General features: G+C 39.7%; 1 protein-coding gene across 1 annotated transcript in view; it reads right to left on the bottom strand.

The window, feature by feature from the left end:
• Nucleotides 1-997: 997 nt before the first annotated feature.
• NR4A3 (nuclear receptor subfamily 4 group A member 3) overlaps nt 998-16,106 on the bottom strand; it is a 28,489-nt gene continuing 13,380 nt past the window's right edge. The window contains exons 6-8 of the mRNA XM_082298576.1: nt 14,015-14,214; nt 12,676-12,854; nt 998-3,169 (exon numbers count right to left, since the gene is read on the bottom strand). Coding sequence (XP_082154702.1) covers nt 2,907-3,169; nt 12,676-12,854; nt 14,015-14,214 — 642 coding nt within the window. The 3' untranslated portion in view covers nt 998-2,906. The remainder of the gene's footprint in view (nt 3,170-12,675; nt 12,855-14,014; nt 14,215-16,106) is intronic.

Here is a 16,106-nt window from a genome sequence, read left to right on the forward strand (position 1 = left end):
GCATGTATTTATATAAAAGCTATTTTAATCAAAAGACTAGCCATTAAATTGCCAGTGTTCTTAAGCATGCTTCACCAATTTTTCCACTTTTAAGACTCAAGTAGACAATTTTTTAAATGTTTTATAAATGATAAAAAATTCACATCAGATTTTAACAGAATTAAGCATACTTATTCAACACACATGGGGCCTCTGAAAAAAAAAGTTATTCAATTTAATAATTTTAATTTACATTGTATATGTACATGAGCATTTCTTTCAACCCACAGGTTAACACCACAAAAAAAAGAAAAAGAAATAAAAAAGAAAAAAAGTACTGTGGTTAGTTGAGTGAAGAAACTCTTGAGACACTGTTGTCTGAAATAGAAGCAAGGCACTCTCCCTTAACACCTGATATATTCCTGAATTCTGCCTAGACAAAGGCATGTTCACACTGAGAGAGCTCTAAGAATAGTAGTAGATTTATTCTGCATTAACTCTTTCCTTTACCACTGTGACAGGTCACCGGTTGTACTCTAGGATGAATCCGTGTATTGAAGTTGACATGAAGGACAATTCCACAGATGATGGGATTTGGGAGAGTATCACAGCTAAGACTATCTATGGAAGACTGGAGGACACAGGCTACGTGAAATCTCACATGGGGCTCTCAACCTGCTTCCTCCCACTCACATTCCACTTAATAAATAAACCTTGCTCAACAAAAAAGCAATTTTACTGTACTATGCTGATTTGCCTGAAAATCCTTGGTAAGGGCCCACTCGCAAAAAGCTCCTGCAAACCCTTGTCTGGCTGGTGCTCAGCACCTGGCAGGATTTGTCCCTAGATAAAAGTAATTTCTCAAGGGACCTTGTGTTTTACACAAGGAGACAAAAGCAAACATACTTTTTTTGGATTTTATGTCTGCATGTTTTTGTATGCGCACATGTGTGTGAGTGTATATATATATATATATATGTATATATATATTTAGTATATACAAAAGCAAATTCAGTCAAAATATATTTGTCTTGCTGGTCAGGCTTGTTACAGCAACCTACAAGAAACATTAGCTTCTCTGATATTTAATTATGCTATTATGTTTGCACATAAGCTTAAAAGTCAATACAAAAAGCAATACTTTTCCAAATATTATCTGCAGGTAAACCAGAAATATTAACTATAGTGATTAGAAGTCTGTTTCCCTATTGACACTACTATAAATCTTGATATAAGAATAATTTTTTCATAAAAGCACATCCAAACATAGTAAGTGATAAAATACCAGATTACTATTTGAAAACCATACAGTGACTCGATATCTGGGTTATCCTTTGCAGCAATTAGGCAATTCATTTGGCATCTGTTTGATTGTATAATTTAATTTCCATATAAACAGCATAGTTTAAAAAAAGACAAAAGCTAGAATGTTTAAAGCTAACAAAAGATACAGTGACATCAGGTTGACATTCAAAATTTCTTTAGCAAAATGACCAACAAAATTTTGACTTAATACAGTGCATATAAAGTTTTTTAGAACTGAACTTTTTAAATATTATTTGAATTTAGCAAAACATGAGCAAGATTTTAATATCAAAGTGCTAAACAGTACTGCCTTAAAAGTCACTGCAAATAAACTGTAAAATAACTCTGCTTGTGATTTGACAGATATTTTATATACAAATGGTTAATAAAAAGACACGCGCACACACACGCACACAAATATAGGTATATACATATATATACATACACATTATATATATGTATATAGTTTTCCAACTGGTGTATCTGAGTCAGTGTGAACACCCCATTTAGTTATCATGTGTAACAGGGCTCCCATGAGCTGGCAGTCATTGCAATAAATACAGGCAAAGCCATTACAATATACCATGCATACAAACATTTATACAAATAAAGACACTATGCAACAAATTATCTCATATTAATATGGCATCAACAGTATAAACATACAAAAAGGAGTACGAACACGGAATGTTTAAACGCAGCCCACTATACCCTTCCTAGCACTTACATTCATACTATTTTACAAGACTTGCTTGTTCTTGAAAACCATCTTCTGTCTGCTTACTAACGAGTCGCTTGTGTTAGAAGTCTAGAGCTGAACTATCCCTGATACTGACCCTGTATGCTCCAATCACTACTTACTCGGGTTTCCTTAGCTAAGGAACAACTGAGCCACAGTTGCTCCCGTGTCTGCCACATACATTTGTCAATAAGTCACGCTACATGGAATCAAGTTTGGAAAACTCTGTCAGGTAAGTTAGTGCATGTAATTTGCTCACTTGATTTCTTCCGTTTGTTTTCCTAGTAAAATAAATTAGTTAATAAACGAGACTTAGTAAGACAGCACTTTAAAAAATTGCACTTGAACATGGGAGCTAACAGCCATTGTCATTTTGCTATATTTGATTTGTATGAAATGTTTAATTGAATGTACTTTGCTAAAAAAGTGGATTTTTGTTTAGATTGTGCTGATGTATGTGCCCTTGATGCAGGAAGTATGCTAAAGGTATCCTCACAAAACACATACTACCCTGGCAAACAACTATTTGCTGTTCTTTCAAACACAGCTTCTACAATTTTACTCCTCATAGACCATGAGGTGTTAAACAACAGATTTAAAACAGTCATGTTTACCTTTTACTGCTGCTGGGATAGCATTGTCCAAAAGTGCCATATTAGCCATTTAAAAAACCCAAATCACACAAAAGAAAACAAAGAACACAACCCCAAACCAGTAAGCCAGTAAGATTCAGGCCTCAGGTTGTAAGGACAAAGCGCCAGAAAAGACCTCATGTTAGACTCGGAGCGGCTTTTCTGTTAAGTGAGGGCAGAAATGTTAGCTGTAAGTCACAATCCGTTTGCCTGCTCTGGTGGGCGTTTGCCTCTCAGGAGGGTGGTTTGACTCAGAAGGGTAAGGTGTCCAGAAACAGCCTGTCAATGATGGAAGGGGCTGGCACCAAATCTTCCAGTTTCAGGTAAAAGATGCGCTGCAGTCCCAGTGTGCAGAGAGAACGCAAGTCAGCCAGAACACCCAGTACCTTCGGCTCTGCAGACTCGAGTGGTTGTCCTTTGTTTTGGCAACTGAAAGTTAAGTGATCTTTCAAACTGCTTGTGATCTTGTTGCATAGCTCTTCCACTTTCTTTGGTTCTTTTAATCCATGTCGTTCTGCAAAGCCAGAGGAAAAAAACACATCAGCATCCTGATCACAAACGGAGAGAAAGCGTTTTCTTAGGCGTAACCCAGGTCCATACTCTGGAACTCTGAGGAAAAAGTGCTTTGAAATTGTAGATTTCTCAGAACAGCTGGGGTTATACGGTGTCAGTTAACCTTTTTGCCACACAAAATAAGAGAGGGCAAGTGTCCTTTTCTCTTCATCTGCTAAAGCAGGCGACAGAGATGCTCAGTTATGATTGAAATTCTGGTACAAGGAATCCAAGCATCCTGCATATCTGACATAATTTTCATGATACGAGACAGAATTAATTGGGTGATTTTCCAGCAAAACTATCACAGGAGGTGTTTTGGAGATTTCCGTGCTTCCCCACCAGTTGTGAATGCTCAATAACTATGGCAACCATTATTTATTCAGTGAATTCAAGTGGCGATCAATATCCTTAGCTAGTTCCATCAGCGCCTGGCCTAGAATTCCACCAGGAATTTGCAGACACTCTTACAAGAAACTAAAGGCACCTTACTACCCTTTGTTATTTTGATCAGCTGCTGCTTCTTAGTTTATTCATCTTTAAAAGCTCTAAGATAAAAGAAGCCTGGAAGTTAACTATTTTGCTTTGAGTGAGCAATGCCTGAACAGCTGCTATGTTATCCATCACAAAAACCTCAGCACTCCTAAAAGGAAGTGGAGCTGGGGTTTGTTCCCCTTCAAATACCTTTTTAAAATACTACAATGACATTAAATGCATTCACAGTTCTTTAAGCATAAGTAGAATGAATCAGGTTTGTGATTCATTAAAAGCAGGCTCTTTACAGGGGAAAGAATTCTGTGTTGTTTGCTATCAAGGCTTAGTGAATGAATTAAAACAACAGAACAAAAAAAATTCAGAACAAAAATCTCAAATTTGTGATGTGTTCATTTGCCTCTGACTTTGAAATACACAGGTAAGTAAGAACTGGCTTCACAGCAAAGTCATAATAATTTACATGTGGAATAGAATTGTGCCAGATAAGGTAATCAAAGAAAATGCATGTTATATTTAGTCAATTAGATATAAAAAACAATGACAGCAGTGGATAAGGAGTAATTGTGGCAGTTCTTGTGTTTGATGCTTTTGAAGTCATGTCCTTCCCTGGGCCCCTCTCCCATCCCTGGCAGCCAGCAGCCACACTGCCCATTGTCCCCAAGTCTTGTTCCTCCATGCCAGGAGGAGCAAGCAATAGACAAGTTCTCTGTCTGTCCCCTAATGAACAGTGAAAAGAGTACAGTTCTCTTTATTTCCAGAAGCAGGAGCAATGCCTGCACCAGGTGCAGTGGTGCCTTGCCCAGGCCTGTGTACATAAACTCCTTGCTGCCTCCCCTCACCACCTGTTTTGGCTTAGATGCTCTTTACAAACCAATAAAACAGACAGGATTCAATGAGGGCAGTCAGAAATGTAAAGGTCTGGGTTTGCACTGATATTCACCCATTTTACACTTTTTTTCAACTGTATTTACTTAGGCACAGTTAGCTCCTGAATAATACTGGTTCGGGATCAGAATCGGAGATGTGCAGACGTGGACATCTCTGGCCAGAAGCTACCTTGCTCTATCATTTAAGTACCATCAATCTGCCCTGTTGTTTCAGAGCAACACTTATCCAGCCAGTGACATCTGCTTCAGACATCTTTTTCACCTTGCAGGAATTAAAAACCCTAGGTATCCTAAGTGGCTTGTTTACATTAAAACATGAGAAGTCAATGAATATTTAAAGTCTTTCCAGTAAATGGTGTATAGTGTAATTATGTAAGCCTTAACTATACAGGTCACTGAGAGTAAATACTTAGGCAGATTCCGCCATTAAAAATCTTGGCAGATAAATATTTTATACATGTTGGAAAAGCTGTAGGACTTCTTTTTTTTTAGCACTAGCCTACTGAGAGAATCTGCAGGACATTAAATTAATCTTGCAATCTTTGAAGAGTTCCCACATTTTAATCTGTTTTGTTTCCTAGCTGTGTAAGTGAAGATATTTTTTCTGGATGTAGGGAGCTGGAATATTAGAGTGGATTCAAAACCTGACTACAAATTAGCAGAGCACATTTTCAAACCACTGCCTCAGTAGGTGTGTACCTTGCTGCAGAGTATGGAAAATTATCTCTGGCTCTGGAGCATGCAGCAGATTTGTTAGCATTTTCAGCCAGAACTAAGCAACTTGTCTCCCACTGACAAGTTCAGAAGGTTTCATGAAAAAATCATGTCTTTGGTGAACAGCCATGAAATGTACCAATGCACATGTGCAAAGATTATCAAATTAGTAGTCTTACTTTACACAACAAAATCGTGAAAATTCAGAATTAAGATATATTCTGTCCTTAAACTCTGGTGCTACAATATTAAAGCAGTCCCTGATAACCCAAATTGTTCTCCCCTGAGTGAATTGCCATACAATGGCCTTCTCTACTTGCAAATCTCCATATGGATTAATTTCTCATGCCTGGAACTGCCTCTAGGGTTTTCCCTAAATGAATTCCCTTAAATTTCCTATGGCATCCATAGAAAGTCAAAGCCATCTATGTGGAAGCCCTTCTGCTAGGGAAGGCCACTGAATGCACTGGCACTGCCACTGCAGTCTCTGGTGTTGAAGCACAACTACCTTCTGAAGAACACACTCATCTAAGAATAGGCTCCTCTGCTTGGTAGACTTGAGGTGCCTTGGGCCTAATTTACTCAAAGATTTAGATTTAACAGGGTTCAAATAACAGGATGCACATTTTCTTGCGTTTTTTACATGCCCAGTCCTGTTTGTACAAAAAAAGACCCACAGTCTTTCTTACACAACCTAGTGGGAGCAGCACAAGATCCCTGTGGTAAGTGTGTGCAGTGGCACTGAAGCCAAGGCCCTCTAATCATTATTCGCCGTCTTCCACAGGATGTTCATATCCACATGGGAATGATAAGGCCAAGATTTATCCCAAGATTACAGCTGGTCAAAATAGATAGATTTTCTCTAACTGATTGAGGAGATGTGTAAATATTATCGTAGCCAGACTTTCTTATAATTACAAAGGCACACGTAAAGTGAATATAGGATTTCTCAGCCTGTAACAAACCAAGATTGTGTTTTAGGATAGCATTGATTTTTGCAAGAAAAATGGTGATTTATGGCAAAGATGCTGCCAAAATGACTCACCAAAAGTCTTGCCTCTAAAGCTCTGCAAACTTAGCTCATCCCGGCAAATTGAACACAGCAAGTTTTTTACACCTTTGTCCTTTTCCCAGGAAGCTAAATGTGATTTTGTGCTATCATCACACTGATCAGCAAAAACTCAACAGGAAGAAAGCAAAGAAATCCATCACCCAGCAGTGCTAGTCCCTCTTTCCCTAACCTCTGACCCGAGGTAGATCATGCCAGGGTCAGGCAGACTGAGCAGTACCTTTGAAAAGAAAATGCGTCTCAGAGAGCACGAGTACCTCAGAGACCTGAAGTACCTCAAAGACCTTGGGCTCTGCACTCTGTGTCATGGGGGATCACTTTCAGTCTCAATTAATTCTGAGGTGTCCAGAAATGCAACGGATGAACACTGCAGACTTAAAATAGGCCTCTTGATTGTCTCGGTTTCAATGTAGTTATGTGATTTTCTCTTCCCCCTTCACATTCCTCTTCCCCTTCTATAACTCAAATAAGCACAAGGCTCAGTTGCCTACAGCTTTCTTGTGCACACACTGTTACACGGGAACACTGCAACTCAGCAGACCCAAGAATCTCCTTTCCTGTTGCAATCTGGCCCCTATTTATCCTGCCTAACTCTCAGACACTTCACAAGGGTCCCCAGCTTTGGTGCACAGACTTCTCAAACTCCTCCTAACATCAGTACAAGGATGGGCATTTTTAGATGATTATCAAATTTTAGGTGGATGAATCATCTTCTGGAGGTGCCCTGTATTCTCCATCAGCTGTGCAAGGTACCTAAAGTCAAATGAGCTAAGCGACCACACAGAACACCATAGTTTGCTCCCTCCTTTGAGAAAACCACAATATAACATGGAGACTGCTGGTTGCTGTAGAAGCAAAGAGTTCTTGCCTCAACAAAGAGGTGGGAGTGAAAAAGGAGGAGTGAGTACTTTACTTTGACGTTGACAGTATTTCCCCCAGCTAAGTGGCGGGGGGAAGGCAGACAATGCAATCTGGAGGGTTGTTTTTTTATAACCAGCTCTCCTACACTCCTCCAGTCTGCCACCTGCTTGTATGTAGACCCAGCACACGAAGCACCCACTCCAGGGGATATCCTGGCAAGAGGACTGAAGGATATCTGCTGCTGCAGAGTAGGTAAGTCTCCCTTCCATAGGGAGGTCGGACAAATTCATGTTCAGAAGGAACTGCAGCAGTCATACTCTTTTTAGCCACACTGGTCTCATTACTATTTCTTGGTATGACTGATGGTGCTAAAAATTGTGTTTGTAAACTGGAACAGAAAGCCCAACAGCAGGAAGACAAACACAAAGTTGTAATTAATTGAAACCTCACAATATTCTTCAGTGGTCTGGTGCCAGTCTAACAAAGCATTAGGAGTGTGAATAAGCCCAATATATACAGTGGTTCTGGGCTGGTCTGTAACACACTTAAAATAAAACATATGCTGAAAGAGCTTGGCTGAATGAGGGCTAGAATGCTCTGTACTCGGCAGCATCCCACCGAGAGTGTCAAGTGGGCAAAACAATAATGGTTTGATGTGGACAGAGAAAGGAAGGGGCAGAGAGGAAAAGCTAATCAACAAGGAGAAAGAGAGAGAGAAAAAACACTAGCAGTTCTAGAGCATGCAGAAATTTGAGGCTAAATCAGAATGTGCCCTTGCGATGATCTGCACTGGAACTCTCAGTCTTTGTATTTTCACACTGTTAGAAAAAAACCTAACAAATGATCACTTGGGAAGTTAAGGAAGCATTTTCAAGCATAGACTGGCTTAATATCAAGTCTACTCTGCAAAGCTTCATCTTCAACACTATCCAGTCCATCATAGAGTGATTGTGCAGGAACATTTGTGATCCATGAACATACTAAACTGATAGTAATCATCCGTGTGGAATTAACAGAACTTGTTCCAAGATGGCCAGCATTTTCCTTCCATGTTGGCACTCTTCTTCAGCTCATTAGATCCTACCTACCAACAGAATAAGTGATCCAAAGAAGAAGAACATGATAAACCTAATTTTTTTACTTTCATAGGCATGTGAGGTGAGTGTTGTGTGTTGTTTCCTACCTACTTTCTTCTGGGTGATGCTTAGAGCAACACTCGTGCTGTGGAGGAAGTTGTGTCCAGCCTTTCTAAACCAACTAAAGGAAGTAAAAAAAGAGAAGAGAGACAGAGAGAGGAAGATCCTAAAGGAGCACCTTACAGTAAAAAGATGAGTTTTGGCACAACAGAGTTCTAAGTCAACTGTTTGCAAGCCTCCACAGTAAACCAGATGTTACTTCTTTCATTCTGGATGCTCTTTTAAGCTGATGTCTGAGAGGACCTGAAAATTCATCAGCAATCTGACATAATGCTTTTTCTTCAAGGCAACATACCACAAATTTTCAGGAAACATAAAATAGATAGAAAAAGCATAAATATATGGACTTTCTAATGGAATATATAATGCAAAATATTGTACATACCTTTACTCAAAGCAAGCAGTGTAGTGAACTAGTGAGTACTGTGATACTCAATAGGTCTCTTGTTGCTCTCTTTGCAATTACTGAAAAGAACAAATGACCCTACATGCCTATAACCATGCACCCTATGCTGTCATCTGCAGCTGCAGTTGGGATAGCACATGGACCTTTGCAGCTCCAAACAAGTCAGCGGGGTTAATTGAAGGTCACTGGAACTACTGGAGCTGTTACTGGGGAGACAATTTGACATCCCGAAATGAAGGAACAGCCTTCAGCATATCGTAGGACACTGGGACCAGTGGAATGTGGTTTAGTCTCCAACACTGATTTTTACATTTATTCCTTCTTCCTTCACTGGGGGACAGATGTTAGCTCTCCCTGTCACTCTTGAAGAACAGAAAGAGAATATGCAAAAGAGAGCAGTGGCTCCTCTTACTCTTCTCCCTCAGCAAAACTGCCAAAAACTAGTAGTATACAAGAGGGTTTGTTTTCTAAGAGCACATCTTTGTTTGGGCTGAGGACAGCACTCGTGAAATCAAGAAGAATGAACAGGTCATTATTCCCAGAAGAAGTTTTTCTTTACCTGGAAAGACAATCCTTGAATTCAATGGTACCTAAGATGCTGTACAGTATTAAAACAGGCTATGACTACCATAGATCACAGGGTTGTTGTGTTTTTGGTTTTTTTGGTTAAGCCATCAAGTCATGAGCAATTTGTGTAATAAGCAAGAAAATTTAGCTCAAGGCAGCATTCTGGTTTTCCAATGTTGTTACTAAAGGCAAACAACTAGATTCACAAAAGAAAGCTTTCCTGCTCCTTATCTTGAAGCCTAATGACATGGATATCCATCTGGAACATGGGAGAACCAGAGTCAGATTCCCTTCCTGTTGGAATCAGACTAGAGATAGGGCCTTTGGTATCCCTCTGACCACCAGCTTGTCCGCAAATGATCAGACACAACAGCCATTCTGCATCCCCATGAAATATATCAAGTTGTCTTAAGACAAAAGACAGTGATGCTCAATAGCTGGATATCCTGTGTTCCTGGGGAAGGTTGCTCTCCCTTGGTCTGACTCAGAGAGAGGGCTTGATGCAGGGTTTGCCAACTACCCATTGCCTCCAACAGTCCATTACAGGAGAAAAGGGTGCCTTCCCTGGAGATAAAGAATGGCACCTAAACCACCCATCTAAATCTAAGCCAAGCTTCAAAACAATGCTTTAAAATGTTCAACATTTCAGACTTCTTCAGGTTTCATATTTCCAAATTTTCTCTTCATTATTTTTTCTCTTTTGGTGTAACTAGCTGAAAACCAGCACATGGCTTGTCATACTCAAACTGCAGGGAGAAGACAAGAAGCCATTTCTTGTGGGATTGCCACATCAGAGGCAAATCTCAAGGTTTTCCTGAATAAAAAATTTCAATACACTATCTAGAATCACCTGATTTCCTCTTACATGTTTTATTTTTAATATTGTTCATCATTATACAATGCTATCCGTTTTCAGGTGACCAAATTTCTGGCTGGGTCCCTGAGTTAGCTAACTGCCCTTGGACATCTGAAACCTGTGAATATAAGTCACTAGAGCTTTGGTCTAATTTAGATCACATGAAAATACATGCTGTCCTTAAGACCAAATCAGCAGAGATACACCAGCCTCATGAAATAAAAGAATAAGCAGAAAACAGCACTAATTTTAAACACCATCTCAGGTGAGAAAATCAAGAGAAGCTTGACAAACAGAGAAAATCTTAAAGCTTCTATGTACAGAAACTGTCTCCTTTTAAAGGCAACAATTGCTTCCATTTGTTTAGAAACTTTGGGAAGACCAGCACAATATAGCAAACTCCTGGAAGGATTATGATCAAGGAAAGGAAGAAAGGTGGGATGTATCCAATTAAAAGTTATTTCTAATTATCCTAGGGTGAACTGAGCCAGCCACTGGACAACTTTGACTCCTTATGTAAAGGCAAGCAAGCAGTGGTTAACTGAACAAATTACCATGCTAAGACAGGACAGATGGGTTTGTAAGGGGAATAAGTTTTCTTCCTATACTTTTGTTTTTGCTACATTCACTTATCTTGCTGGGAATCCTGTTCATCAACCTGCATCCTCTCGGTCTCCAGAAGGATAATCAACAACACACTACCAATGACTATCTAAAAAAGACATATCTTGTATATAGTAAATAATCTAAATAGTTCATATGTGCTATATATATATGTGTGTGAGCATATATGCCTGTATGTAAATGTATAGAGGGACAGCACCTGTCCTTGATTTAGAGATATCTAAATGCATATACATACATAAATACATTATGTATGTATACAGGTATACACATACGTATACAGGTATACACATACATATATAGGTATTTATAGCACATATATGTAAGTAGGCATGAACATATGCCAGCGGATGTTTATATGCAGGGGAAAAAACACCTGGTAATGTTCTTTCTGACTTTAACATATCACTCATCTCAGAAACTTTTTAATACAGAGTAAAGCAGCTCCAGTGAGTTATTTTGGTCTTATATGTTTTATCAAAGAAACCAGAAATCTGGACCCTAAAGTACCCTTTTGAACTGCAGAAAAAATGAACAGAAATTAATAAAAAGCTTGAAAATACTTAAGAAACAAAGAGCTACACACATATACTAACCCCTCACCAAAGTGCAGGAAGGAAGCGTACCATGCAAACTCTGAAGCCAAAATCCTGGCCCCGCAAATGTCAGCAGGAATTGGCCAATTTTAGTTTTTATATCTGTCATTGAGTGTTTTATCTCAGTGTTGCCCTGACATCATCTCATCCCGGGTAAAAGGAAGGCTACAGCTGATACTGTTGAGGCCACTGCCTGCAAAGTAGTGCATGCCTGAAATGCAGAAGGAAATCAATATCTATCCCAGTGGAGCTTATAAGCATCCCTGGGAAGATTCAGCTCAGGGCACACTGAAGCCCTGTCTCACACTGATGACACAGTTGCTCTGTTAAACTACCAGTTTTTCAGATATGAGTGTGAGGATCTCTGTGGAGATGACTTCTGCTCCAAATTCTGCTGTATGGTTGTCAGACACCCTTTCTCCCAACTCCTCCTACTGCCATCAGCCATGACTCTTCTATTGCAAGATGCCCAAGGTATGCAGTGGCTTTATTGTTTCAGGAATGCAAAAATTACACTTTAAAAGGTTATGTTCCCCCATTTTGTACCTTCTGGACAGATTTGGCAGATTCTGACATTAGTTTCCTGCTGCTCACCCCAGCCAGCAGAAGGGGTCATATGGGCACATGCACACCCAAAAGCTTTTGTACAACTGCGGGATGTGACTTTTTTCTCATTATTCTCTGATTTTCCTCTCTCAGAAAAGCAGTACGTGGAATACCTAGGCAAGCCTGGCTGCCAAAAGCAGCCTGCCTGCTCTCATGAAGCATTCTTTCTGGTCTAGCTATCTTGCTAAGAGATGAGCTATACTAGCAGTATGGCTTCTACGTCTCAAGCTGCCTTAATATTAGTGTTCCTACACAGAAGACCTAGCTCTGGTAATTTCATTAAGCTTTTCTGGGACTTCAGCAAGTATCTTGAATATTTTCATAGGAGCTACACAATTTTCTTGGAAGCAGTTTGCTTTTTTAGAGTCTATTCTGAGAAAACAATGAAGCTGCAAAGAAACAGTTGAGTTACATTTTAATGGGGGTGTCTGATAGCCTAATGTTAATCCACAGTTTCAATATGGCCATGCCAGTGCTTAAAAATCATAATCACTTCACCCTGAACACGGCTAAATTAATTGAAATTGCTTGAATCTACACTAAAGCAAAGCACTAGAGTCTGAAGCTTTCTGTTAGAAAAGGAGCACTTACCTGTAATCATAGTTAGAGCTGATAGACTTGCTAAGGCTGGGATATCAAGGTTAAGGCTCTTTAAGTTTAAGGAAAAGTCTTTAATAGAGTCGAGCCACTCCCCAAATCCACGAAGGCACTGAAGTCTATGAAGCACGAGTCCATTGCAGAATACAAACTTATCCTCAGCAGTATCAGACCTCAAATAAAAACAATTGAAAAAATTATAAATGCATCTTCTACTTTACAGCCAAATGCATAACCAGTATTGAAGCGTCTGTCATTTAAAATCCAAGGCATATTATCCTGAGACATATGTGGGCATTCACGTTTGACAATATGTTTCTCCCTTGGGGCCAAAGTACAACAAACAAGCTTCTATGATTGCTTACTTGGTAGAGTTATAAGCCTGAGGTTAGCTGTAGCATGTGGTGTAGACTGTCTAATTAGTTAAGATTTTGGTCCTGCCCAAAGGCATAAACAAAGAAGACATTTTGCATTAAATACTGTATGTTTGAACCAAAGGAATACTAAGTGAGTGCATTTTGAAATACAAAACTAATAAAAAGATAGGTTCTGCAACTCTCAGCATTTACTTAGTATCATCTGCGTTTTACAGATTGTAAAAATTGGTAAGGAAAAGACAATGGAACATGCATGCAATAATGCAGCACAATACACATAACAGCATAAACCTTTCTATATGAAAACCTGTGTGTAGAAGAGAAATTACAGCCAAACTCTCCTCTCCTTCTCCTCCCCATTGCCAATATCGCACATGCAAAGGTTATTTTCAACCTAAATAAACAAGGGCATAACTGAAATCACCAGTCTGCAATTTTGCCAGTTTCTGAAAGTGGGTTTGGTAAAGTGCCTTAACTAGTACTAGACTGACAAATAGCATCTCACTCTATTAAATGACTTGGTATTAAGAAGAAAACCAATCTGAACAAGATTTTAAATCTTCTTCATCCCTTTCAAAAACAGATGACAAAGGGAAAAGAAAAGAACTTTCCTACTTAAAGTGCTTTTCTATATTTCATACTTATGAGTACAAAGCAGACTTGCTCAAATAGTACCTGAGGATCAATTTTGTTTGCTATGTAGGGAGAAGATGGGATAGATCAAATAAAAGAAGCACATTAGTGACACCTATGATCTCTTTTTAAATCACCTTCTCGGTTTTTCCTGCAGCGTAAAACAAATTAAACATCATATCCTTTGTATGACGACATTGCTGATTATTTTGTGCTTTTTTTTGGTACAATTGAAATGCTCAAAGATAGCGTCATATTTATTCCTTAAAAACACTCGGATGATTTTTGACATCATCTTAAGAGGAAATGAAATAAATAGTTACCTGATGGAGAGTCTTAGTACAAACAGCTCCAAAAAAGCTGATTCTATGAGTAATGTCTGATCTTCTTTTGGGAGGTCAGTAAATCCTGGGATTTTTTCTGCCCAGCCTCTAGTTATGTCGATGGAGGCAGTCAGAAGATTATAGAACTGTTGTACATGTTCTGCATCTGTGCCTGCAGCAGCCTGATCAGTGGAACAGTACTAAAATGAAAGCCACAGAAAGCAAGGTTATATGCATTTAAGGGCATTCTGTGAAACATACAGCATTATTTGCCCAACAACATTTCCTTCTGTGGCAAAGCTGGTATTATTAACAAAGACATAAAAAGTAGGTTTACGTCTCTCTACTTATTTGGCTACCTACAGGCATTTTGCTATTCAGATAGATACTGCAAAAACATTTCCATATGTATAAAAGTAATTTCAAATTTATAACTAAAATATAATATCATGTTTTACAAGTACCTATATGCTATTAGTAAACAGAAATAGAAACCTGGTGGGTAGGATAATTTGCATCACACTAGAATAGGAACATTATTTGGCTTACTACAATGAAACACTTCTCCCATTGATGAATTTGTCTCAATATGTTGGAAATGCAGATTTCTTCCAAAACCTCACAAAGTGCGTTTTATCTGACAGTGATAGAGACACATAAGATAAATCACGTTTTATCTGACACATGCAGCATTGCTTCATTTGAATACAGAATTGGTTCAAAGTAAACCAGCTGCCCCATATCACCTCTTATCCTTCAAATTGAAGCATTTGAGGCTCAGCACAACCTATTATCCTGCTTATGTGGCCATAACTCTTCCAGGCAACCGTTTTGACAGTCTCAGCTTGCTCAGCTTCCTTGTGACCCCCTGACAGCTCACTCCCCACTATCTCCTACTTCGTCACCAGTGGATCCCTGTCACTCCTTTGACACTGCTCTCTCTCTGTCGGCAGAAAATACAACATGAGCTTTTGTGGCTTAGTCCAATTCTGTGCTTGGAAAGTGCTGCTGGTTTTCTGAGCAGGTACTGAATAATGTGGTATTTACTGTAATATCCTCATCATCAAACATCTGCTGGGTTATTTCTGGGACAGACTTCATACCCACTCTCTCTCATGGATTCAGCCAAAGAAAGGCTGAGGTAGTCTCCACAGCCAAAAGAAGCCTGCATACCCTTTGGAAACAACTTCCCACATGCAGTTAGGCTTCAGTGCATCAGCCTGAAGGCCACTCTAGCAACTCTCCAAGCCAGAGTGGAAGCAGAAAAAAACTCTTTCCCTATCATTAACAGTGGACTGGCAGCCTGGGAGGACCATATTACAACTGTGGGCTGCAGGTATCACCCAAGTTGCTAACTGCAACCCAAGCTGCTAACTGTGCAGGACAGAGAGCAGGGGCAGCAAGCAGAACTTCTCAGGTAGCTGTCCTGCTCTCTGCCCCTCCTAGCTGGAGCTGGTTGCTGTTGGCAGGTAAGGGATGAAGGACACAATGTCAGAGTTGCTGACTGATGGGAGAACCACAGCAATCCTAGAGACCTCTCCCTGTATCTGTGGTCCTGCTACTAGCCCTTAGTGACTCTGTTCTGCTTACCCAACACTAACTGCATGAGCTTCTCATGGTAAGTTCCAGCTCACATCCCTTATCAGCTGGTGAAACATGTGCAATCCTTCTTAAAAAGTTTATATGGAGACAAATTTTGCCTCAGCTACTCCGAAGAATCCTGTGATAGTGAGGGAGGTAGAGGCACAATATGGAGAAGATGGGGAGCATCAGTAGAAAAATCTGTATGCTGCATCATTTATGTGTTCAGACTCCCACCTGAATGGAGCAGTTGAGGATGCTCAAGCAGCATGAATCAACTACTCCTGGCACTGGACTGCAGCAAGATGCACCCAGATAATTAATGGGTAGAAAAAGATAATTTGCTTTTTCACAGACTATGCATGTTCTGGACCCTCTAGAAGTGAAGGTGCAGAGCAAGCCACAGCAAGTGTGCATTTGGCTCTGGGAGATGTGCTTTGCTGAACAGGTGGGGACCTATGACTCTTTCTTAATACACAGGGAAACTAAACAGGCTGATGGAAACTCCTGC

This window comes from Coloeus monedula (genome assembly GCF_965178545.1).
Source record: "Coloeus monedula genome assembly, chromosome: 1".
NCBI lineage: Eukaryota > Metazoa > Chordata > Aves > Passeriformes > Corvidae > Coloeus > Coloeus monedula.